Source organism: Lepidochelys olivacea (assembly GCF_965140295.1).
Source record: "Lepidochelys olivacea isolate rLepOli2 genome assembly, chromosome: 21".
NCBI classification, from domain to species: Eukaryota; Metazoa; Chordata; order Testudines; family Cheloniidae; genus Lepidochelys; species Lepidochelys olivacea.
Genome location: NC_140431.1, coordinates 9,692,432 through 9,718,832, shown reverse-complemented (window position 1 = coordinate 9,718,832; position 26,401 = coordinate 9,692,432). Strand labels below are relative to the sequence as shown.

General features: G+C 50.7%; 1 protein-coding gene across 1 annotated transcript in view; it reads right to left on the bottom strand.

Moving 5' to 3' along the window:
• Positions 1-26,401, bottom strand: part of ITPR3 (inositol 1,4,5-trisphosphate receptor type 3) — an 81,393-nt gene that overhangs the window by 40,884 nt on the left and 14,108 nt on the right. Inside the window, exons 2-13 of the mRNA XM_084611265.1 lie at positions 23,707-23,777; positions 11,494-11,615; positions 7,759-7,845; positions 6,576-6,734; positions 5,843-5,941; positions 5,585-5,668; positions 4,950-5,096; positions 4,076-4,171; positions 2,984-3,034; positions 2,124-2,266; positions 1,468-1,567; positions 879-1,039 (exon numbers count right to left, since the gene is read on the bottom strand). Coding sequence (XP_084467391.1) covers positions 879-1,039; positions 1,468-1,567; positions 2,124-2,266; positions 2,984-3,034; positions 4,076-4,171; positions 4,950-5,096; positions 5,585-5,668; positions 5,843-5,941; positions 6,576-6,734; positions 7,759-7,845; positions 11,494-11,615; positions 23,707-23,777 — 1,320 coding nt within the window. The remainder of the gene's footprint in view (positions 1-878; positions 1,040-1,467; positions 1,568-2,123; positions 2,267-2,983; positions 3,035-4,075; positions 4,172-4,949; positions 5,097-5,584; positions 5,669-5,842; positions 5,942-6,575; positions 6,735-7,758; positions 7,846-11,493; positions 11,616-23,706; positions 23,778-26,401) is intronic.

Here is a 26,401-nt window from a genome sequence, read left to right as displayed (position 1 = left end):
TCTCTTGTTGCAAAGGAGGGGCCCGACACACGCAATCGGATTTCCTTGCTGCGTCCCTGGGGAGGAGCAGGCTTGTAATCAGGCCACTGGCAGGGAAGCACGATGGTGCTGGCACAATGCTCTAGGCCGAGAGCCATGCTGTGCCATGAGTAACAGAGATATGGCCCGGCCCACGGACTCTGTCCTGCTGCCCCCTGCATCGGAGGACATGCTGCATTCTAGCAGTAGGACTGCATGCTTCCTTGCTTATTGTAGGCTGGATATCCAGCCAGGCCCTTTACACCCCCACATCCCTAGTGACCATTTGGTCAGGATACTGGGGGTGGGGAAGGGGGAGGCCTGGCCACAGTAGGGGTGATAAGATCAGCTGAGGGCGAGAGGCCTGGCTGGAGGGGGCTGGCCAGTGTTGGGGGCGGAGATGCCTGGCTGGGGGTGATCTCAGTTGGAATGGAGACTAGGGAGCCTGCCTGGAGGACCCACCTAACTGATTTCCACCAAGTCAGGCCCCCAGAGTGTCCATTTGGTACTGCAGGCAGAGGAAGATCTCTGGCACCCTAAGTCTACCCCCAACTTGGTGCTCACTGCCTCACCCCTGCACCCAGAGTGACTCTGTTCGCCTCCCACAGGCATCTGGAAGGCGACGGCCTCACCCCTATATCCGGCATGACAAAACTGTGATCTGAGTGGATATCAGGCTTTCCTGGGTTTCACCAAAACCCACAGGGCTCAGCACACTGGAGCCTCGGATGCTCCCCGAGACTCATCAAATGCAATGTTCAAAAGTCACCGTGTTACAGACAGGCAGAGAGATGCCTTCGCGTTGAGCGTGGGCCTGGCTTTGCTTGGCCAATGGTCAGGAGCATGGTTGGGTTTGTTACCTGCGGTCATTCTGGCTGATGAAGCCCTCGTTCATCTTCTCCACCACGTTGGCCAGCATGGAGCTGGCATCGTTGGCAAAATCCAGGTCCCGGATTTCTGACACTGGCACAGAGACAATGGCGAAAGCTTCTTTGTCCTCCTTGGTGGGGCAGGTGCCGAGCTGAAAGAGAGAACCCCGTGTCACCCCTCACCAAAACCCGCTTCAGCTCCAGCGACCGCATCTGCCGCAGGGTCAGACACACATGGACACCTTTCTCAACACTTCACCCACTTCAACGCTGGGCTCCGGGTACAACCCCTCCCTTCCGCACTGCTATTTACCACCACCATCACAGCACCGGTACTCCAACCATGGTGGGATGAATGAGCCACCCGACCCCATCCCTACCTCGTGGCTACTATCAGCTATTGCACTGGACAGATGAGTTGGGTTCTAGGTTGCTTTGGCTGGGTTCTAGGTTGCTTTGGTCGGGTTCTAGGTTGCTTTGGTCCTCCTGATGATGCTCAAGAACCTACAGGGACACGAACTCTGAATTCTAAGAGCTCATTAGACCCTGCAGCCAAGCTGTGACCAAGCATGGGACGTACCATGAGACGAATGGGTCTCTCTTCATCGATGTCAATGGGCACGTCGGTGCTCTGGATCCAAGTGTTCGTACAGAGGTGGCGCAGCCTCACGTAGGAGTTCCTGAAATCGGTACAATGAAGGTTCCGTGTTCCTATCGCGCTTTCCATCCAGAAAGGCCCGGAAGCACTTTCCAGATGCGCAGGTGGGAATCACGTCAAAACCTCCCCGTGCTGAAATGCAGCCACCCCTGGGGTGGGACACGACGGTCATTCTGCACCAGTTCCTGCACGGGAATTAGGGGAGTCGACACAGTCACTCAAGCGGGGATTGGGCCAGGACCCCATGGTGGTGCTGGTTTTCCAACACACAGCAACTCCAGCCACGCAGCTCCCACCAGCGTGCTGGCTCAGCACTGACTCGGAGAGAACAGGGCCACTTACACTTTTCCTTAGAGGTCCCCCCTTGCAAGAGTGGACCAGGTTTCAGTGCTAGGCTTTCAGGTTGTGTGACTGCTACTCCATGTTCCCTTCCTTGACCCCAAATCCTCCCCCCTTCTAAAGCAGCCCAACCTCCATGAGACTGCGCCCAACTGGCGAACTAGCTCTGAATTCCCACCAGGCCATGAAGCCGACTGAACCGGTGAGGTTTCACAGTGGGCCCGGGCGTTCCCGCATACCGAGGGACAAAGGAATCCGTCTTCTGCAGCGTGGTAGGGTCCAACTCAAAGAGGGAGGCAATGTCATTCCCGTGGGGCACGGCCACCAGCCGGTATTTGATCTTCTCCCCTGTTTTCCTCCGGCTGGAGCGAATGGTCCCGCCCTGCAGCAAGGGAAGCAGCTATGGAGTGTGGTACCAAGCGGTTGGATGCGGTACCAAGCTCCCGCATGCATGCGTACTCTAGGGGGAAGGCGGGTCAGTCTCGAGACACAGCAGAAGCTCCCAAGAACCTGGGCTGGGGTCTTGCAGCATGAAAACACATGAGAAGAGGGGTGGCATGCACCAGTGGACCTACAGGACCAACTCCACCTTCCCGAAGACACTTGGTAAACAGGGTAAAAGAACCCCTCTGCCACAGGGCTAGGAAGTCGTCTCTCTTCTACCTCCACCTCATCTGTATGCCCTTCCAGCGCGCTCTGGGCTGTGCGAACCCTCCAGGCCATTCGATTCCAACCAGATGTACGAACACCTGCCGGGGGTGCACTCGGGACACTTGGCCAGTGTGCTACATGGAGATGCCTCATAGAACAGGTACCCTGAGCAAGGCAGCCTTCCAGTACTGCCAGGAGCATCACATCCACCAGAGCACGATGCCGCTCCAGTGTCACCCTGAGCACCAGCTGCTGTGGTTTCCCTGAATCTAACTGCACCTGCTCCCTCCCTAGCTGGGCCAATGGCCCGTTCTGTTACGGTGCCGATTCCCTGTGTTCTCAACAGCCAGTCAGAGAGTCTAAGTGGACGAGCAAGGAAATTACTTCCAGGCCCAGAGAGCAGCAGCCGCTCAGCCACTAGCCAAGCAGAACACATCTCAAAGCTCACCATGGATGCAGACTTGGGATCGGCGGCATCTCCTTTGTAACTTGGGTTTTCCTACAAAGTGAAAGAAATATTAAATAAATAACAACATAAACACGCAAGTTGGGCCGTTGACTCTGACCCTTTCAAATTCCAAGCAAGGGGGTTTGTCACCTGCTCTTTCTTCCACTGACTCAACGGAGACATGCCAGATAAGTCTTTCTTGGATGTCTCGCTCTAAAATATAGGTTCTAGCCTTCACCGCACAATGTGGGCTCAAGGCAGGAATGGGTGGATGACGTTTTCTAGCCTGTGTTATGGAGGAGGTCAGACTAGGTCGGTGGTTTTCAACCTGTGGTCCATGGAACCCTGGGGATCCACAGACTCTGTCTTAGATTTCCAAAGGGGTCGGCACCTCCATTTGAAATTTTTCAGTGGTCCACAAAGTTTAAAAGGTTGAAAACCACTGGAGTAGATCTGATCATTCTGGCCCTGAAATCTGCAAATGCCCTAGAAGGCGAGCAAGAGCTGAATTTGGTCAGGAGTCAGAAAAAAAAGAGTTAAGCATGGCTGGCCAAATTCCTTTTTGTCAGAGCAACGGGGTTGTGGTGAAAGGATTGACTGTAGAGCTTGGCCCAGGATGAGCAAATAAAGGACAGCTCAGCCTGCTGGGCTGTGCATGCCGCAGGCCAAGCGGAAAGGGAGAACGTGAAGAGCAAGTTTGACAAGTGCGTGCCAGCTCTGGGGGCTTTTTGCTGGGCATATCCTAGCATGGCAAATGGGCAAACAGCAATGTTGTTCATGGCCCCAGGCCCAAGTCTTGGCGTCTCTGCCTCCTATAAGCAAGGAGGAACTGGAAGGGAGCTGCAGACCCTCCCATCAGCACGGGCAATGAGCCTCCCAGGCAAAAGATTCTCAAAGCTCCCTATAAACTAGATTAAGGTCAGTTTCCACCCCAAGGAAAATATGCAGGGCCCCCATGCAGAATGTGGCCCTGCGGAGAGCAGTCGCTGCTCTGCATTACAGGCAAGATTGCAGCCCCTTTGCAAGGGATTGCAAGACCTCGATGGCAGCAGGAGCCGGCCGTCTCCATCCAGCCCCCTCTGCCGCTCTTACCTCTGCGGCCAGGTAGTTCCCAGTGGCGAGATGCTTGAAGCGGTACAGGCCGTTCCAATGCCCGGCTCCACCTCGGCAGGGATCGTGATGGACCACCTGAAAGGCACGCGGGGAGAGAAAGGAGGATCCAGGGTTTAGGGTGCTAGCCTGGGACCTGGGAGACCACGCTGAATTCCCTGCTCCACTACAGACCTTGGGAAGTCACTTAGCCTCTCTGTGCCTCAGTTTCCCGCCTGTAAACTGGGGATAACCGCCCTGCCCTGCCTTGCAGGGGCGCTGTGAGGGGAAATGCATGAAAGGGAGTGAGGTGCTCAGAGCCTAAGTACCTAGAATAGCTCTGAGGTGGGTCAGGTGCGGTGGATGTGTCGGGGACACCCCAGGGCGGACATGGCTTCCAGCAGGCGACAGGAACAATTTGAACCCTCTTGGAGGTCACGGAGTACATCCCGGGCTCTGCTCTGGGCCTATTGTTAGCTCTGTGCAGCGATTAACCGCCCCTTTTCAGTGGGCAGTGCTGCAGCCACCGGGCTATGGCTGCGTTGCTAAGGGGCAGCGTTTGACGAGCAGCCCAGGCAGAGTGTCTAGGCCCGAAACGTACAGAAACAGCCATTCAGTCTGTCAAAGCATCCACTACGAAAGCATGAACTCAGCAAACCGCAGAGTCACCTGTCAGACTCCAGCCTCATGCTACCCCGGCGTGGGTCACCAGCAGGGCTGGAAGCTGGGACCGTCTGCACCAAAAAACACACCCCTCTCCTCTACCACCTGAGCTGCCATCAGCTGTCTGCAGTAGTAGGCTGTTATCCTCTGTGCACACCAGCCACTAGAGAGCGCCGACACGCTCTTCTGCAACCGTGCTACCCCTGGTGCTCACCTCGACTTCCCACAGTGCATTGGAGCTGGTGGCAGATGTGGCAGATTGCCTCAGGGTGGTACGGAGGAAGACGTGGATTTTGGCCTTGTACTCGTCGCAGGTGAGAAACTTCTCCTGCTCGGCATGGAACAGCCTCACCACATCCCCCTGCCAACCAGGGACACAGAGAGGAGGTTACGAGGGAGGTACTCACAAGACACACGCACAGGGATGGCACCTTTCGATCTGCTGGTTCCGTGGACACCCCTTCCCTAAGCTTCAGAGATAATACATGCACTCATGGGCCAATCAAGCTCAACCGCCTTTGGGCAGGGCTGTCGTCCTGCAGAGAGTCTTTGGGATTCAGGCAGCCATACCGGTGGCATGCTCAGCAGGGCAATTGCATCCAGACGCCCTACTGCCCCTTACCATTTCCTCCCCCCACTTCACTAGGTGGCGTGATGGGTGAAAGTGCAGGTTTTTCCTCTCGAAGGAGCAGAGCTTCTGTACCCTGTGTTGGTACAGACTGGCAAAGAAAATTCAGATTGATAGTCACAGGGGCTGGGCTGTCTCTCCCGCCGTGTTTGTACAGCACCTAGCACAACGGAATCCCTATCCAGCAGCTCTGGCATGAAGAACGGATGCTCGTTCATTACCCCTTTCAGCACTTCCTCCATGTGGTCCCGGAACTGCATGAACAGGTTGATTTTCCAGCTGGTGTTGCAATTGACCGAGTTCACCTGGGAAAAAAGACAGAGAGATTGAGATGCTAGTGACGGGCCTGAAACAAAACAGATTGGTTCCAAACAAGCGCTAAAGAAGTTCAGATCCAGACACGAGCATCGTGACTACTAGCCCTCCCACAGAATCCCTACAGTGGACTCGAACCCTTCCCTCCTCCCTGTTCTTGGTACCTCTTTGCAGCCGGCATTGTCGGCAAGCTCGTAGTTGCTGGCATGCAGTGGCTGCCCGGCGTTCACAGGGTTCAGGATCACTTTGTCTCCCACGACTACCTGGGGAGGAGAATTAGAGAGAGGGGGGGTGAGAGCATGAACATGGGGACTCTGCAGAGGGATGAGCCCTGGGCACGCTGCCTGCATGTCTCTTTCGTGGTTGCTGATGTGGAAGTCTTGCCCCTGAGCATGGTCCTGCCGCCCTCAGGATCCTCCACCAGCCCCCATCACCTTTATTCTGAGAGCCTCTCTCTACTCACTGGGATCTGCAACCAGGATGCAGAAAAGAGACTCTCCCTATCTGGGAATGCGCCATCAGCATTGTTGCACGAACAGGCTGGCCTTTGGGGGGCGGGCTGAGAAACAGGGTGTGTCCCCTCTGCTCCACCCTCATCTGCTTGAGAGTGACAGTTGAGCCCCTGAATCCTAGAGGACACTGAATTGCTCCACTACCCCCCAATCCATCCTGTAGTGGACCTGAGCTGAAGCAGCAGGAGGGAGCATGGCCTAGTGGTCAGGGCTGGAGACCAGGAGTCAGGACTCCTGGATTCTATCCCTGGCTCTGCCACTCACCTTGGGCAGGCCACTTAACCCTTACTGCCTCAGTTTCCCCAGCTGCCACACTGATCACCGAGTACGACCCCCCAACCCCGGAGCCTTCCCACCTCGGTTTCCGCCTCCCCACCATACTCACATTATCCCCGTTGCTCCTCAGTTTCCAGAAGGGCTGGATGAAGAGCCAGGAGCCCTCGTTGCCCGTCGCATCCAGCGTCACCCTCATGGCGTTCTTCTCCAGCAGGGCGGGGAGACGTTTGTTCACTGTCAGGTACTTGTTACTCTTCATGTGGAGAAGCTGGAAAGCCAAACACAGTGGCATCCCCAGTCCCCTCTACAGCACCTTAGCCCAGGCGGGGAATTAGGGAGCCCCTGCATGGTGACGCCAGGAAGCACAGGCTGGGAGCGAGAGAGACTCACAGAAGCCTCCTCCTTTCTATCCACTACTGCAGAGCCCTGTCTCTTCTCCACCACAAGGGACACCGCACGAGGAAGGCCTGGTCTGCCCACACTGCCTTTGGCTTTTGCCTGGTCCTCCAGCCTGGCTTGCTGCCTTGGTTCTGTGCATTACCCCAAGGCCCAAGTTACGGGGTGGCCCGAGGCTTTCAGGTCTCATGGAGTTGAGCAGTTGTACGCCAAAATCTAACCTGCCAGCAGCAGCCCTCAAACAAAGGTAACTGCCAGGTGACAAACAATCACAGGGTCCCGTGGGTGCAGGGCCAAGGCTGTACGCCAAAGCAAGTGTTTTACTTGCCTGCTAATACTCGCCTGCACCCTCACTTCCTGCACAAGCAGACCGGGCCGGGCTGCTGTTACAGAAGCCATAGCACTGCATAGGGCCCCCTGCGTTCCAAGGGGTGCGTTTCCAGCTGCCCCTTCAATGGAGCCCACCGATGGGTGAGAATTTACTCCAGTGCTATGTCACATCCTGGTGCGCCCATCCGCTAACCCACAGCCTGCAGGGTCTTAGCAATTCACCACCAGCCACCCAAACCCCTTCACATCGAACAGGCAGAAAGCTGTCCAGTCTCTGGCTGGGAATGGACCAGTCTTTAGCTACACCCCAGCTGGGGACTGAATCTGGATACTGATGGTTTACTGGGTCTACACTGCAATGAAACACCCTCCATTAGCTATTGCCTAGATGCTCCTACTAAAACGAACTCTTGAGTTCACAGGAGAAGCAATCAGGCAGCTGTGTAGGTTGCTTCAGACCCTATCCCTGGACATCCAGGGAGGAGATAAGAGGCCATGCCGTGAGCTATAGCCCAGAGCTGCCGGCAATGCTGAGCCCAAGGGAGGGGAGTGCTCGCGGCCCATACCTGGATGACGCTGCCGTACTTCACCACGTCCCCGTGCACCTTCTTATTCTCCGTATCGTTCTGCTTCTGCTCCATCTGCGCCGCATGCTGTCCGCAAAACACAGAGCAGGGCCCGGTGAGCTGCAGCCACCTCCCATTGGGGCGAGTGGGGGAGGAACACGGGGTAACGAGGGAAGCTTCACGCCAGCCACAGGGGGAGGCCAGGCTTGCGATCTACTTCTGGATCCCCTCCCCCTCGATGGCCACAGGCAAGCTCCCAGGCTTGGGGCCACGTTTCATAAAGCGGCCTGGGATTTGGGCTGCCTCAGTGTCTGGGTGCTCGACCTGAGACAACTCGGAGTGGCCAGAGCAGCTCTGCTTGAAGGCGGTGGGAGCCGTGGGTGCTCAGCAGCTCTGAGAATCAGGGCCTAGGGGACTCCAACTGGACACCCAGAAACCGATGCACCCCAAATCAGAGGGCGCCTTGGAAAAAAGTGGGTCCCAGTCTTCTGGGCAGGTTGGCTCCAGGTCTTACTGTGAACATGAAAACAAGGGAGTGCGTGCCTTTGCACGGGACTGCGCAAACTGCCTCCACTTGAAACCCTGCTGGTGCTGGGAGGCCCCAGGATTCGGGAGGTCCCCAGCAGTTACCAGGGCCAGCTCTCCTCGAAACACTGGCAGTTACTGCACACAGGAGGCTGCATGTTCTGACTCGCTAGCTGGAGATGGCCCCGTAGTAACCAGGAAGCTGGGAGAAAGATGCTGGAGTGGCCAACTGCCCGCTCTGAGATGCCCTGGAATAGGCCAGCCAGACTGTCTCCCCAAAACCACATGCATTATCCATGCCTCTTCGTGGTGTGTTGAACAGGAAAGTTACTGTTGAATATATGGAGCGAGGAATGAATTCTCCGTCAGGGCATATTTATACGGGGAGTATTGGGGTCCGACTACATCAGCAGCGTCTCTCCTGGATTGAATGCCAGGCTGTCAAATTGTCCAGCCCAGGGCAGTTTACAGGACCTATGTATGCCCTAGGGCTACCAGTTAGCCAAGATTGTTCTAGCAGAGGCTATGCTTACAGCCGGTGGTTCGAGGAGTGAAAGGTCCCTAACTTATGGCTATGAAGTCTATGCAGATGACTCTCAGCCAATGTCCATAAAGTTCTCGGTAGCCGGGGATTGCTACAGGGTGATTTTGCGGGTGGTTCACTGGGTTCAAGACACACTCCACTGAATTCTTGCAACTGCAGCAGGGTAAGGGGGATGGGAGAACCCGTGCCTTTCCCATCTACTCTTCTATTCCTAAACCAGATTGCACAACACCGGTCAGCCCAGCGGGTCTCCACCTTCTCCCCGGGTCACTCAGGAGAGAGGGGAAATGAATGTTGGTGAGATTGCTGTTCACATCGGTATCCTCCTGGCAAAGGACAGGAAGGAAGCTGGGGGAAGGGGAAAAGGAGCCCCAAGCTGCTGAGAATGGAACAGACAGAAGATCCAGGGCTGGAAACCTCCCTTGCCATGAGTCAGTCCCTTAAAAGCAAAAGTTGAAAACAATTACCCAAGCAGGCAGGGCCACAACTGCAAATTGGCCTTGGCAGACGCTGCTGCTTTCAGGCCGCTTCACTGACAATTAAAAGCTCTTTAAAACATTGCTGCTATTTTTCTTTAATTAATCCCTAATCCCTCGGAATCTCTGGATAAACATTTGCCTCTGTTGCCACTCCAGCGATGGGGGAGTGGGAGCCTGAGCATGCCCGGTTTGGACGGGACCCCGGGGCTCAGCAGAAACCAGGGCTGCAAAAAGGAACTGTAAGGAAAATAAGCAGATGTCCACACCCAGCAGCCCCCAGGGTGGATTTACAGGCAGCTTGGAAAAGAGCAACCCATTGAAACGGGTCCAGGGATGCAAGAAAGAGAAAAAGTACAACCCATTGCACCAGGGCTGCTTCTGAGAGCTCATTGTCTGCGGCACCGTGTGGCACGAAATCCAATTCCCCCCCCATGAATCCCAGGCTGTTCAGATCTGGGGGTCTGGCTCCAGTGTGTCTCAAATGGACAGAGCTCCCAGGCGGGAAAGGAGTTCGATGCTCCCAGCGGGTTTCTTACAAACTATTTGTCCTTGTCACAAAACCACCAGGTGAGACTGAAGCCTGGTCAACGCTAGACAATGAGGTCCATTTAACAATGTTGGTCAGGGGTGTGAAAAATCCACCCCCACCCCGAGCAGCGTGGTTAAACCGACCTAAATCCCTGTGTAGGTAGCGCTAAATTGCTGGAAGAATTCTTCCATCAACCTAGCTACTGCCCCTCGGGGAGGAAGATTAGCTACGCCGACGGGGTGGTAGGGTCTACACTCAAGCGCTGCAGAGGCGTAGCTGTGCTGCTGGAGTGTTTTAAGTGTGAGCGAGCCCTGACAGCCGCTTCTTGGGGGCTATCCGTAGGGAGGTGACAAGTCTTCACTGAGCAGCAGCTGCTGTGGGGAGGGAGATAGTGGGACTGGAATAGCAGGGAGCTGCAGGGCAGGATGCGGGGAGCATCCGCACAGCTGCAGAAGGGAAATCGTGCATAGCACCTGTCTGCGCCTCACGTCTCTCGTTGCGACTAGCAAAGTGAGACGCTTATAAATATTAAATTCCTCAAAAACCTCCACAAAAAGAGACACAAAAGGCCCCTACATCTGGCAACTAAACTTAGCACATTTCAGACCGCTGCAGACAGAACGCCAGGCCTGGATTTCCGCTCTTTATTTCTGGGCTGCTACTATTTCAGGAAATTATTTCCTCTGGTTGAAAGATGGTTTAAACCTAGCTGGGGACTTGGATAAATACAACCTTGAATGCCAGCTCTGTCCTGGGATCTACAAGGGGCTTCAACCTGGAGCCAGTGTGGGTAGTACATTGCATAAAACTCCTTCCTAGTCCAGGGATACCTACTGGCTTACAAATATAGGTGTAGATTTTAATATGGTGTACACACACGTTATGCTGAGAGGGCGGAAGGGGCGGAGCACGAAGTTGTGTAAGTTCTTTGGTACTAAATGAGATCAGGACTCAAATCAGAAACATTTAACAGAGGACATGACACACACACACACACAGTCTGCCAGTGCTCTGACTATAGTCAGTTGCAAATTTGCTTCCATTAACGGCAAGCATATCTGTTGATATTAGAAGTTGTTCTCTAACCCACGCAGGAAAAGAGAGGGTGCCTGTACACGAGGTAATGTTATCAGCACAGATGGGGCAGAATATAGCGATCATCTCTTGATGCCTTCAAATCAAGAGTGGATGCCTTTCTGGAAGATGCACTTTAGTGAAACGCAAGGTATTGGGTTCAATACAGGGGTAACTGGGTGAAATTCTCTGGCCTGCGTTACACAGGAGGTCAGACTAGATGATCTAATGGTCCCTTCTGGTCTTAAAAAAATCTTTTAATCCTCCTTACAAATGTACACAGTCATTTAAGACAACTGGCAACAGTTAGTGCGGGCCTTATCCAAAGTGAAAAGCAGTCTGACTTCTGTGGGCTTTGGATCAGTCCTATTTGCAGTATTTCCCAGGTTGCTTAGATCCTAATAGAGTGGGGGCAACCTTATGCATCTCAGAGAGCACTGCTATATTTCAAGGGCAGCTCCTGCCAGCCATGGACTGCATTAAGTGGATCTGCCGTCACTAAGGTTCTCTCAATGGTTCGGCCACCCACTGCAAGGATTGTGGCCTGGAATTTCACCGGCACTCACTGGCCGAGCTCGCCTCACCTGGAGTTTCTGCAGCAGTACCAGATCAGCAATCTTGTCCTTGTCCTGCTTGGTTTGCTTGGCCTTCCAGTACTGCTTCTGGGCAGAGTAGCGGTTCATGGGACATACTTTGAAGAGACAGTCTAGAATGACAGAAGGCCAAAGGGTTACAGTGTATCGCTCTAGGGACATGCTCAGGTCAGTCAGTGGCATATCCCCTATAGGAACCTGCGTCTGTGGCTGGGCAGTGTGGGAATAAGGCTAGTCACGTTCAAAGCCTGTAGGGACACTGTCCCCATTTCAGGACTGCTGAGCGAAGACCCTGATCTTGCAAGGAGTTAAGGGCACTCCATTCCATTTCCGGAGACCACACCCTCAGCTGGTGAAAGCCAGTGGGACGGTGGCAATTTACACCAGCTGAGTATCTGGTGTATTGTATCTATTGTATATATTGTATCTCAGCTTCAAATCTGGTAAGTATAGAGGAGAGGTCTTCAACCAGGGCTACGCGTAGCCCTGGAGGTACACAGAGGTCTTCCAGGGGTACGTCAACTCATTTACAGATTTGCCTAGTTTTACAACAGGCTACATAAAAAGCACTAGCAAAGCCAGTTCAAACTAAAATTTCATACGGGCAGTGACTTGTTTATACTGCTCTGTATACTACACACTGCAATGGAAGTACAATATTTATATTCCAACTGATTTATTTTACAATGATGTGGTAAAAATAAGAAAGTCAGCAATTTTTCAGTACTAGTGGCTGTGTCACTTTTGTATTTTCATGTCCAAATTTCTAAGAAAGTAGATGTTAAATGAGGTGAAACATGGGGATACGCAAGACAAATCAGACTCCCAAAAAGGAGACAGTCCTCTGGAAAGGTTGAGAGTCACTGGCGAGATGACTCAGTGGTTTAACCTGCTCCCCAACTTTCAGATCTATTTGCTCTCAACAGAAATTACTACACAAACTGGTAAGATTTTCAACCTGGGTGTTCTGCAGGGATAGTCCAGGTACATGCTGTGACAGATATGGCAATTTCCTTGGGGAGACCTTACTGAATTAAGTTTAACTCTCTTTGGGGTATATTGAATTAAATGCAAAGTTTCTGTATTAACATGGGCTGGGATTGTAGGTAACCTCTCTAGGGTGGAGATGTAATGTGAGGCCTGAGAGTTCAAAGGACTATATTGAAAGTGTGCAAGACAAGAATGGACTTTTGGGACAATAACTGTTAAGTGGATTTCCTGGGGAATACCTCAGGGGAGGTGAATGCAAATTCCCCTACTCTGGTTATACCCAAAACCTGCCTTTGGAAGGGACACCCTGAGAACAGGGTCATTGTCTGCTGATTGATCTTGTCTCCAGAACCAGGTAAAGACCCAAGCTGTATAAAGAAATGGCTGAACTGCCCCACCTGGTTCTGGTACTGATTCTGAGACAGTTATGAATCCATAACCATGGGGAAAACTCAGTTGTGGGGTTTGAAGGACTGACACCGACTAGAGCCTAAGGTTGGAACTGGGGTGACCTCTGCTAAGCTTATTAGCATGTATGCAGCTTCTTTCATTGTTTTTAATACGTTTTTTCTGTGATGCTTTCACCTTAAGAATAAATGTGCTTGCTTAGCAAGAGCTGTGTGGTAACTTATAACTGTAGGCAATGCACTGGGAAAGCAAAGTGCAGATGCAGGGCCTTTTAGCCAGTCTGGCTTGCTAGGGATATCACAGAATAGGCAGGGAACTGCGCAGCCTGGAACAACCACGGTCAGGAGGGAGGGAGACACAGGTCTCTACCTAAGAGAGGTGACAGGTGGGAGATGAAACCTTTAAGCTGGTGCCCTTGGTGGAGCATGGAGGGGGAACACAGGTTCGGTTTCCCTAAAACTTTGACACTTGCCTCAAACAGGTCACTGTGCACATACGTACCTATCTGCACACAGTTATTACCTCTTCTGACTGTGCCAAAAACATGGTCTGCACACATGCTGAGCCAAGTCAAACACCAAAGACGAGATTGTGATGTCGTTTACAGCAGTGCAATCTAGCTTAACTCCTTTCTATTATGTGGAGTCACGCAGAATTTACCCTGGTGAAACCGACAGCAGAATCCAGCCCAAAGATTTAGAGGTGCGGCCCCTTAACGAAGACCATATGTGAAATGTTCTAAACAATTGGGTTCTTTCCCTCTGTTGTATTTGGAATAAAGTACAAGAGAAACTGGCAGTAAAACCAGAAAAAACACAGTTAAGACGATCAAGTCAACTGTTCTCTGAATTCACCAGGAAATCCCACAGGATACTGAGTGACTGAGCATTCGGTCCATGAAATGCAGCTTCAAAGTGCATCATCTCTCTTTGGCTGGGTATACCATGCAGGAAGGACACCCAGACACAGAAGCTGTGGGAGTTTTTTACTCCTTTAGCAGTTGTCAAAGTGTGACAAAGTCATGTAACGCACTGGCTTAGTGTAAGTGCAATATTGCTCTCTAGTGATTACTCATAGAGAGGATAATAGACTTACTATTGGTACCAGTAGCTATGAAAATGTCTTTAAGTTCATTGGGTAAAGGCCTGTGTTTCAGGAGCCAAAGTTCAAGGGGTCTGACCCTCGCTCCCCAAATGTGTGAATTATCTGACAACATTAGATAGATAGATCCCAAGAGAGGTGTGATCGTTCCATTACAGCCTCCCCACTCCGCTATGCTGTTCAGTGTTGAGAGGTGTTTTTGTGAGGGAAGGGACCATGCAATGATCCAGACACCCTATTCGTGATTTGTGAATTGAAAAAGCAAGGTCATACCCCTGGAAAACAGCCTCAGAGACTGCATTTTTGATCTGGATCAGAAGGGGCTGGAGGAGGAAGAGATCACAGGCCTCAATCTTCCTTGTTGCTCCTGAAATAGCAGTCCAGAAACTTCAGCCAGAAGAAAAAAAATCATTTTCCATCCTTGGCTCCCGTCCTGAGTTGCTGGTGAGCATGTATTGATTTACCTGGGAGCGACAAACGAACAGGCACAGGGCACAGTTCTCTGTGCCTCTGGAGGGAAGCCAGGTTTCAGGTCTCATTTCACAGGTCTGTTTGCTTATGGCATATCCCACGCCAAGGAGCCCTTGTGATGCTGTACCACTAGAATGGGACTCCAGGGTGGCTCTATCCTGCCCTCATGATGGCTACTGGGTTTAAGACTGGCCCCAAATACCACTCTAGGGGAGATGGCCAGGGAATCTCTGAGTCCAGATCAAAGGGCTGTGTTGCCACCTCCTACACGGACCTGGAGTTATATTGATGGTATCCTACATTCCCCCACAATGTGGTGGTTATAACAGGGTTACTGAGAGAAAGACTCTGTTAGCCCGCACCGGCTTCTATCCAAGGATTTCAGAGCACTTTCATTACCTCGTTAATGAGGTTGCAAAGGAGCCTGATGAGGTAGGCACCGAGACAGTACGGCTATTAAGAGATGGATCCAAATCAAAGCCCTGGATCCAAACTGCTCCTCAACCTCAGGGGATTTGCAATCAAGAGCTGAGCATTAGACCTGGCCGAGAACATTTCTGCAAAATGGTTTTGTGTCAAAAAATGCCAATTTACCGAGACCAAAACTATTCGCCGAACTGTCAGTACTTCCCAAGCAGTCAAAAAAAATCCAATTTTCCAGTGGAAAACAGGTTTATGTTTTGAAATTAAACCTAATTAGACTAAAAAAACTTTTAAAAAGAAAAAAAAAAAAGAGGTCAAAATAGGAACAAACATTTTGATTGACCCAGAACAAACAAACAAGTTTTTCGGTTTGTGACTATTTGAGATTTCAACTTTCCATCCCGATTTGAGATGGGCAAAACTCTTGAAAATATTCCCAGGCCAGGAAAACTATTTCCCACCCAGCTCTCCTGAACATGGCAGCTCATGCCCATCTTAGTATTATCCCCATTTTGCAGACAGGGACGCCAAAGCAGAGAGATACAGTGACTTGCGCACTATCATGAAGAAACCAGAAAGCCTGTAGCAAAGGCAGGATTTGAAGTCTAGTGTTTGACTCCCAGCCCTGTGATCTAACCACTGTTCCACCCACCAACCCACTGGGAGCGAAGAGTTAATGGTGGCAGGCTGGGAGAAGCTCTTAGCCAACATTATGTTAGTTTCACCACTGCCCTCCACTGCACTCCTTAGAGCAAACCCAGGGCAGCTCACACATGCTCTCAAGTAGATCATGGCAGGGGTTAAACTGAACTGAATTTAAACACCTGGAGAAACCCCCTGCGGAGCAGGAACCAGAATCTTCCAGTCCAAAGGTTGAGCACAGGAGCGAATACATTGCTGAAATTTTTCAGGCCTTGCCAATCCAGCGAGGTGCTGAGCCCCTGCAGGATGCTGAGTGTGCATAGCACCTGACAGGCGGCACCCAGCACCGGGCAGAATCATGCCCCACATGTCCTTGTTCCATATACTCACACGCAGCAATTACGCTGTCTGTTACACCCCACACAAAAGTCCATTAAAAAAAACACACACACACACACACACAGACACACTGTCATCTGCCCAACACCGTGGAGGAGTTAAACGCCTGGTTTGCTTTGTCCCAACATGTCTCAACGTGGGGCTGTGCCTCTGACAGGAGCCTCGGGGGGGAGGGGAGGGGGGAACCACAAAAAAGCAAGCAAACAGGACTCAGAAGGATGTGTTGCCCTGGCCAGCCCAGACACTACACAGCTGAACTCTGCCTTTCTAGCCTCGGGGCAGCTGGAGGGAGAGACTCCCACGATATTTTTCAAACCATCGGCCGGATTCTCACTTGCATGACAGTCCCTTTAGGCCACTCTGGCAGCAGCAAGGAGTCTTAAAAGGGGCAGAAGCACCTCCCCGAGAATCCCCATGTGGTGTAAGGGCTCTTTGCCAGCACTGCACCCCAATACAGGGCTTGGATCAGTGCATGGCCGGAATGCACTGCTTTATGGCTACTTGCCGCTTCCTGGGGCCCATATGGGAAGCAGGGCATCATTTAGAGCAGCGGTTCTCAGCCTTTCCAGGCTACTGTACCCTTGCAGGAGTCTGATTTGTCTTGCGTACCCCCAACTTTCACCTCACTTCAAAACTATTTGCTTACAAAATCAGACCTAAGAATACAAAAGTGTCACAGCACATTAGTCCTGAAACATGGCTGACTTTCTCGTGTTTACCATATAATTATACAATAAATCGATTGGAATATAAATATTGCACTGACATTTCAGCGTATAGTATATAGAGCCGTATAAACAAGTCATTGTAGGAAATTTTAGTTTGTACTGACTTTGTAAGTGCTTTTTATGTAGCCTGTTGTAAAACTAGGCAAATGCCTGGGATGAGTTGATGTCCCCCCTGGAAGGCCTCTGTGTACCCCCACGGATACATGCACCACTGGTTCAGAATCACTGAGTTAGAGCAGCCCTGAGGTTATTCTAACTTACACCAGGTAGGGCCCTGCACAGCCACAGAAGGCAGAGAAAGCAAAGAGGGCTTAAAGTCACCTTAAGCCCCCCTTTGTCCCTGGCCCAAGAGTGACAATGGAGTAACACACAATCAGGATCATTGTTTGGTTTTTTCCCCCTCCTCCTTCACAGTGAAATGTATTTACAACAGATCAAAAGGGACTGCTACTTTCCTAGCCATTATAACAAGGGGCTGAACACTACAGTCTGATTCGCTGTGGAGTAGAAAAGGGCTGGGCCAGAACTGAACCTTCAAAGTCTGGAGGAGTTTGGATCCAGGGTTTTGATCCACGCCCATCTCTACGGAGTGAGATTCTCCTGGCTGTTAGGACAAGGAACCATGACTCCTTAACTGCTTGCACAGGTTTCACCATGATCATCTTAGGCTGCTCCCATCCAAGTCAAAGACAAGAGTACCACTGGCATCAGGAGAGCAGGATGGTGCCCTGGGGCTGCAAAAAGCTTGCAGGCTTTTGCTCTGAGTGTCAAATGCATGCCACCCCAGGATGGCAAAGCAGAACCACACACTTGCAAGGTCTATTCCACCTTGAAAGCTCACCAAAGTCACAGGACACAAGATTTTTTGGGGGGGTGGGAGGAGGGGGGAGGAGGAGGAGGAGGAGCTTTTGTCCCCATTACACATCTTTCCATGCCAAAAGCGTAACTGCTCACTTTTACTCTGGGTCCAAGCAAGGGAAACTAAGTAAGGACCAGAGTAAAACCTGCATGTGAGAACACAGAGAAAGAGAGAGAGAGAGAGAGAGAAAGTGAATGTGTGTGTCCCAGATCACGCTCAATCAACCCAAACACACAAAATGGCAGCTGCCCTGCAGCAGAAAGCAATGCCAATCGCTTTCTATTTCAACTGGATACAAGTAGAAACTCCTACAGCAACATGTAATGATAGCTGTGGAACTCACTGCTATAAGATACTATTAAAGCAAACAGCTAAGATTTGAAAGAAGATTAGGCACACAGCAGGGTGTGAGAAACAGCCCTGGAAGTTACCGTAGCAAGGATAAGAGACGCAAATAACAATGACAATCATCATCAAGAATATAACCTGCAGCTGGGGAAATTTTTTCTCCTGCTGGGACACTGTGGTATTGCTCCATATCTGCATTGCTTGCAGTGTACACCATGCTGTGGAAAGAGTGCCTGGTGTATTCTGCATCTGGACTACACCATCTAATCAAATTAAAACAGAAGCTCCTTGGAGTAGGGACTGCTGCTTCCTTTATATTTTGCACAGCACCAAGCGCCCTAGGTGCATGCCATAAACACTAATAATGCCCAAGGAGGTGTATTATGGGGGAGGCATGTTTATACCTTTCTCACATGCATTTGGTTCGGTTTTTGAGCCATCCCAGTACTGCCCTCTGGCAGCCTCAGGGGTTAGCAGGGGGTGCACAATTTCCCCAGACATGGGCAAAATGAGAAATGTTTGCATTAATTATCATTAGTAGGTAGTGGTGTTGTAGCCATGTCGGTCCCAGCATATTAGAGAGACAAGGTGGGTGAGGTAATAGCTTTTATTGGACCAACTTCTGATGGTGAAAGAGACGAACTTTTGAGCTACACAGAGCTCTTCTTCAGGTCTGGGAAAGGTTCGGAGAGCGTCACAGCTAAATACAAGATCCAACAGATAGTTAAGTGTAAAAGTAGTTAGCACATATTCTATTCTAAAGGTCCCTTCAAGGTGAAGTGGCCGGTTAACACCCCTGCAGTCACAGGACAAAAAGAGGGGGTTAGTGGGTTGTTGTAATAAGCCCTAAATCCTGTGTCTTCATTCAGACCTTGATTTTCAGTGTCTAGCAAAGTTACGAATTTAAGCTCCCAGGCTCGTCTTTTGAAAGTGTCGTGCAGGTTTCCTTTGAGGATGACTGAGAGGTCAGATATAGAGTGATCACTTTGTGAAAAGTTTTCACCCACAGGTAATACGGTGTTTTTGTCTTTCCTGTTGGAGTTCATTCAAGAGCGTATTGATGGTTTGGTTTCACCCACATAGTGGTGGGCATTGATCATTGTATCAGTGGAGATATGTTTGCAGGTTTTGCACCTGTTGCTCTGGTAGGGTCTGGTGCCGCTTTGAGTTGGTGTGTCCTGGTCTGTGGGGAGCTTGCTTCAGATAATGAGCTTAGAGAGGTTGGGGGGAGGGTTTCTTTTTTGAAGGCCAGAAGAGGGGGTTCAGGAAAGATTTTTTTCAGGATGGGGTCCCCATCAAGTTTGAGCTGTAGTCATTTGATGATAATCCATATGGGTTCCAGTGTGCGGTGGTAAGTGACAACGAGGGGTGTGCAGTCAGAGGGGGGTTTATTTCTGTATTGAAGCAGGTTCTCTCAGGGTATTTGGGTGGCCCATTCCATGATGTGATCTACTTTTCTGGCAGAGTGTCCTTGTTTGGCGAAGGCGGTTTTAAGTGTGTTAAGATGCATATCCCAGACTTTCTCTTTGGAGCATGTTCTGTGGTCTCTGAGTGCCTGGCTGTAGATAACGGCTTTCTTCATGTGCTTGGGGCAGTTACTGGATCTGGGAAGGTAGGTGTGCTGGTCCAGGGTCTCTTGCATATTGTTGTCTGGAGGGTTCCATTGCTGACACTGATCATGGTGTCGAGGAAGTTGATGCTAGCGTGGGAGTGTTCCAGAGAGAGTTTAATAAATGGATGGTGGTTGTTAAAGTTGTGGTGGAAATCTAGGAGGGCGTTTAAGTCGTCTGTCCAGAAGATGAAAATATCACTGGTGTCTCTCAGGTATATCATTGGTTTGGTGGTGCATTTGTCAAGAAATTCTTCTTCAAGGTGGCCCATGAAAATGTTGGCATACTGGGGAGCCGTCCTAGTACGTTGTTCCTGTGGTTTGGACAACGTGTTTGCTGTTAAAGGTAAAACTGTTATGGGTGAGGGTGAAATGGATGAGTGTGGTGATGTGTTTGGGGTGGATATCTGAGGGTTGTCCATTGTCTTGTAAATATTTGGGGCAGGGAGCTATGCTGTCATTGTGGGGGACGTTGGTGGATAGGGAAGTGACATCCGTGGGAGGTTGTTAATGTTGTGGAGTTTGTGGAAGAAGTCTGTTGTGCTGTGGAGGAAGCTGGCCCTTTGTGCACTGAGTGGTTTGAGGATGGTTTCTAGGAGTCCCGATATTTCTTCAGTAAGTGCCGTGGCCAGCTATGATGGATCTGCCTGGGTTCCCCTGTATCTTGGGAAGCACGTAGAAGGTCCCGGGGGTGGTTTAATGGGGAATGAGTTGGTAGGTCTTGGAGTTGTTTGGGGAAGGATTTGATGACATCCTTAAATTCCTGGGTAGATTGTGGTGTGGGGTTGTCTTTGAATTCTTTACAGTAAGTGGTGTCAGAGAGTTGTCAGTAGGCCTCGTTTATGTAGTTATTACAGTGGAGGACTATGATGGTGCCCCCTTTGTCTGCTGGGTTGATCGTTATCTGGTGGTTAGATTTCAGGGCCTGTATAGCTGGCCTCTCGGCAGTGGAGAGACTATGCCGGATGCGATGTTTGTTAAGGACTTCACTTTTTTTTTTCCTAAGCAGTCAATCAGTGTAATGAACAAGACTGGTTTCATCCGCTCTGTGGCGTCAAGTCAGACAATTCTTTTTTCTCGTGATTACCAGTGGGGATGTGGCAATTGTGAGTGGCGTCGGCACTGTTGTGAAAGAATTCTTTGAGGCGGAGTTGGTGGAAGGATTCTTCCAGTTCTCTACCTGTTAGCAAGGTCTCAGGTTCCGTGGTGCGGCAGAAGTTCAGCCCCTGAGAGAGTACAGCTACCTTCAGCTCCAGTTAGGGGCAGTCTGGATAAACTGGTGATGTTTGAGTGTCGTGCCGTTAATTATTATTTAACATTTATACTGCGGTCGCACCTGGAGTTCTCCACCAAATCGAGGCCCCGCTGCACTAGGCACTGTACATACAGGTCGTAACGGGACCACATCTTCCAAGCCCAACGCGAGCATCTGCAAGACCTCCTGGCTGTCCTCCTTCAAACCCCTCTTCTCTGCTGCAGTGCCTCCAATCAGCTTGGCAATGGGGGTGCTGTGACCTCTGCCTTCGCTGCTCCTTGTGCTTCCTCAGTCGGTCCGTCTGCATCTACTTGTCATCTCTTGCTTGGTTCCTAGATTGGAAGCTTTTGGGGGCAGGGCCTCTCATTTTTGTTCCGTGTCTGTACAGCACCGAGCACAAAGGGGTCCTGGGCCATGACTGGGGCCCCTAGGAACTACCCTACAAGACAAGGAATAGTGTCTGCTTCTGTGTGAGAGGGAAGGCAGCCCCGGAAAGCCGAATTCCTTCAAGAGCAATATGGCTGAGCATGTGGTGCCTTGAAGGCCAGGTCCGAGGAGAGAGTCGCAGATCCCAGGGGCGGAGAATCCCTGCTCACTCGCCTTGTCACCTCTCCTTACACCAGAGAGAGCAGCGGAGCCGTGACCCAAAGGAGTGAAGAGGAAGAGAGAGAGTCCATTGCTCTCCTCAGCACACAGGCTCAGGGGCTGGAAGAACTGGGTAAGAGACCTGACTCTTGACCCAAGTCCCAAGCCTGAGAGGAGCTGGCAGCTGAGGGTGCTCAGTGGGCCTCACCAGATTGGACACGGAAGGGCTAGAAATGGAAGGTGTGCAGGAAAGAGAGAGGAAAGTTCTGGCTTCACTAGCCCATTTCCACAAGCCAGGAGCCGCCCTGCCCCTCACTAGATTCATCGCCTTTTCCATTTGGATCAGGACTCCAGAAAGCCAGCTCAACAAGGGAACTCTGCAGCAGCTGTGTCTCGCTGAGAATGGGAAATAACGACGGAGGCTCGCACCAGGATGGGGTGGGGCAGCTGGAGCATGACAGCCGAGGATGGATGGGGATTTAATGCATCTCCCTAAATCCTGCCTGCCTCATCAAAGAGCAGCTTAATCTCTGCCTGGGAGGTGCAGCGAAGCAAAGCAAGCACTAGGCCTCTGGCACAGTTAGTTCCTAGAGCCAAAAACCCTGCCACAGCCCAGATGCTTGTTGCCGTCTCTGCATCCCTCCCAGTCACACATCCCTTCCCACTCCCAAGGTTTTTGCTCCACCAGCAGCCAGGATACACTAACTCAGGCACAGCAAGGAACATGCCTCAGAATATCAGGTCGACCTTCAGAGAGGAAGGATAGACTGTGGTGAAGGCACTGGAGTGGTACTCAAGAGACTGGATTCAATTGCTCGCTCTGCCTCAGACTCCGCCGGCCTCGCTTCCCCACAGGGCTAATAATCATTCCGTCATCTGTCCGGTCTATTCAGATTCCAAGCTTTCAAGCTCTTTAGGCGGAGACTGTCTCTCACCTTGCACAATGGAGCCCTGACCTCGGGGTTGGTGCTATTGTAGTAGAAACAAAAACCATCATCTCTCGCCTTTAAGCAACCAGATCTGGGGAGGGGTATGAATTCTCCTTCTCGTTCACAGCGAAGCCCAGGCACTGTGAGAGTCAGTTTCTCCAAGTCATAAAGCCAGTGGCCACTGGAGGAATCAAGAACAATATTCTGGCCTCCCATGGTTAAGAAAGATGAATTCAAACTGGAAGAGGTGCAGAGAAGGGCCACCAGGATGATCTGAGGAATGGAAAACCTACCTTCCGAGATGAAATGCAAAGAGCTTGGCTTGTTTAGAAGTCTGAGGGGAGATATGATTGCTTTCTATAAATACATCAGAGGGATAAATACCAGGGAGGGAGAGGAGTTATTTAAGTTAAGCTCCAATGTGGACACAAGAACAAATGGATACAAACTGGCCATCAACAAGTTCAGGCTTGAAATTAGCGGAAGGTTTCTAACAATCAGAGCAGTGACATTCTGGAACAACCTTCCAAGGGGAGCAGCAGGGCAAAAAGCCTAACTGGCTTTAAGACTGAGCTTGATACTTTTATGGAGGGGATGGCACGATGACGCTGCCTATGATGGCATGTAGCCGACCTTTGACCGCTAGCAGCAAATATCTCCAATGGCCGGTGATGGGACACCAGATGGGGAGGGCTCTGAGTTACTACAGAGAATTCTTTTTCTCATGTATCTGCCTGGTAGGTCTTGCCCACAGGCTCAGGCTCCAACTGATCACCATATTTGGAGTCAGGAAGGAATTTTCTCCCGGGTCAGACTGGCAGAGACCCTGGGGGGGTTTTGCCTTCCTCTACAGCATGCGGCACGGATCACTTGCAGGTTTAAACTACTATAAATGGCAGATTCTCTGTTATTTGAAGTCTTTCGTTTAAATCATGATTTGAGGACTTCAGTAACTCAGCCAGAGGTCTATTACGAATGGGCAGGCGAGGTTCTGAGGTCTGTGATGTGTGGGAGATCAGACTAGACAATCACGATGGTCCCTTCTGGCCTTAAAGTCTGAGAGTCTAAGAAGCCAGAAAGGCTACAATGGTGCAGGATGATTATTTCCCAGCTTGACAGCCCTGGAGACTGACAACTCTGTCAATCCAAAGCATGTGTGGCAGCAGGGCAAGCTTCCCCCACAATGGTGCACAAATGGCATTCCACCCTAACGCAGAGAGGGGCTAAGGATCTACAGGCCATTCAGTCCTTGGCCTCTCTGCTCAGGCTGCCACGACTGGCACCAGTTAACACAGAGGAGATGGGGCAGGTTTGAGATACTGACGCCCATACGACTGCTATAATAGAAGAGTGCAAGCTGGGGCCCACATTCTGAAGCAGAAGGTAGCGTGCCCCAGTAGCAGGCTTCATAAGGAACACAACAGTAGCTGCTCCCCAGGCACCACGTGGCCTCTTACCCCGGAACTTCTTGGGTGGATTATCCAGATCGCCAGCTGCCGGCTCCACCACACACCGATCATCCACCAGCCTGGAAAACAAGCAAGCAAACAACATTTCAGAGACAACGACATTACAGCCCATACTTCAGCGTGCTCAGCGGCCTCGCCACAAACCACAGAGCTGCCAAAGAAGCTGTGCTATTATCACACGTTTCAGGTCTAAACGTCGCTAACGTTACACAATGCTGGACCCACAAGACGACTTCCTGTGTTGTCGACCTAGATATCTGGACTCCATAAATACCTATCACCATAGCAGTTAGGTCCTCAATCAACTTCTACTGGTCAGGATCCTCCACCCTGTATAACCTCCTGGGGTTTTCACCATCCAGCGTTATGGGCTGCACGCTTGCCCATCTCTCAGTCCCCTAGGATGAACCACTGCAGATATGCATTGCTGGCAAAGCTTCTGATGTTCTCTATTGAGAATGCCCCCACTAGAACGCCTCTGCACCTTATTTACCAATCCAGGCGGCAAAATCTCACATATAAATCCTGAAGGTGCTACTGAAGGGGAATCCTGTACTTAGCTTGGAGATACTCTGTTGCCAAGTATGGCACCGAAATAGGTGGCTGAGTAAACAGCCATCCTGCCTCCTGGAACACCTAGGATTCCCGGCAGTATTTTGGAGCTTCTGCTTCTAACCCCAGCATAACTCGGTGGACAAAAAAAAAAAAAAAAAAAAAATGAACCAACTGTACAAGAGGGATAGCATGAGACACAAAGATGAGCTCCAGACTGGAGCTTTCCCAAAAGTTTGGGACTGTTTGGATCCAGGGCTTTGCCCTGGGCCTCTCTGTAAAACACATCCAGTTAAGTGAACTGTTTTGAAGGGAGTTTTGAGCTCAGTTCTCATCTTCTCCAAACCAGTTCAACCATCCCCTTGTTTTAGCCTGCACTGCTCTGGCCCTTTGTATGTAATTATTCCGCCCTGATATGAGAATTCAGGATCACATAACTTGGTAGGCAAGCGTCCTGTCTTATTAAATGTGCAACTCCATGCTCCTTGGGCCTTGCAACTCTAAGTGTTACAGCCCCCTTTTCTTCATGCTTTCGGTGGGTCCTCCAAGAGCCACCGCTCATCTTATTTCTAAGCGAATGATCTGATATTATTACTGGGAAAAAGCATGCAATGGCAATACTGTTATGCAGTGGGGCTGGAACAATTTTTATAGTGAGGGTCCTGAGAGCCATTGAACCAAACTGTAAACCCTGTACATAATGGAAACCACTTCAAGCCAGGGGGTGCGGCAGCCGCCCCAGTTCCAGGACCTGTGCTGTTGTGGATGAATAGTTGCTACTAAGAACTAGGGAATCACACACTTCGGTGCTTCTGTCAGCTAAGCTCACTGAACTCAACAGGGCCTCTCATCCTTCCATTTTCTTCATCAGGTCGCTGTGTGTCATGCCCCCCTTCCATCCCTCTCTATTTCAGGGACCCCAATACCACCTCCCTCATGCCCAGGTCTCTGCATGTCCCCCATTCTCCCCTCACACTGGGGGCTCTGGGTGTGTCCCCTCAGTTTTAGGGGCATATGTAAAAACATAAGTAGTTAAACTTGTATAATTTCTAAAGTGTTGAAATAAGTCTTTTCTTTCTGGCTGGGAGATCAGTCATTCAGGATGTCAATATTTAAAACTCCATTTAGATAATGGGCAGAGATGAAATGAGGGTATTATGCAGGAAGCTATTAATGGATAACATCAGCTGATGCTTTGATCTATAGACAATTACAGACCTCATTAAAGATGATAGGTCTGCTAACCAAATGCCCGGGGCTCCATGTTCCCCCTATTTCCTTCTTTTGGGCTTTTCTGATTTTCAAGAAAATCCACAGGGTTCTGCCCTTTGATGCCTAGAACTTTCCCTGACATTTTGGCATTGATTGGATATGGTGCTCAGAAGTTATTTTGCTCCAGACAGACAGAGAAATGCCATCATGTTGAGTGTAGGACTTCACTTCACCAAACAGACCAAAGCCAGACCTCCCTCCCCATGATACCTGATCCAAAACATGCCCAGATTTTGTTCTGCCAAACAAAATAACTTGACAGACGAGGGCTTGCAAAAGCAAAGCCGCACCCTGTTTTGCCCACCTCTCATCCGAGTGTTACTCAACTGCTGCTCCACTTGCCTCATCCTATCCACACATACCACCTTGTAGGCGTCAGGATCTCCCCCAGGCCCTGCAAGGACCAGGCATAACTGGGGAACAAGCTCCTCCAGTGAGGCAAGCCGTACCTGCTATTCTACTTCATCTTTCCAGCCCGGCCATTTAGGAGAGATATGCTGAGGGAAACTGCATGCTCTGGTAAGCACTTGTCTGCCAAAGGGGAACATAAGAACGGCCATACTGGGTCAGACGAATGGTCCATCTAGCCCAGTATCCTGTCTTGTGACAGTGGCCAATGCCAGGTGCTATACAGATAATGAACAGAACAGGGCAATCATTGAGTGATCCACCCCGTTGTCCACACCTAGCTTCTGGCAAAGAGAGGCTAGAGATGCTCAGAGTATGGGGTTGCATCTCTGCCCATCCTCCTTAATTGTCATCGATGGACCTATCCTCCATGAACATATCTAGTTCTATTTTTAGCCCTGTTATAGTTTTGGCCTTCACAACATCCCCTGGCAAGGAGTTCCACAGGTTG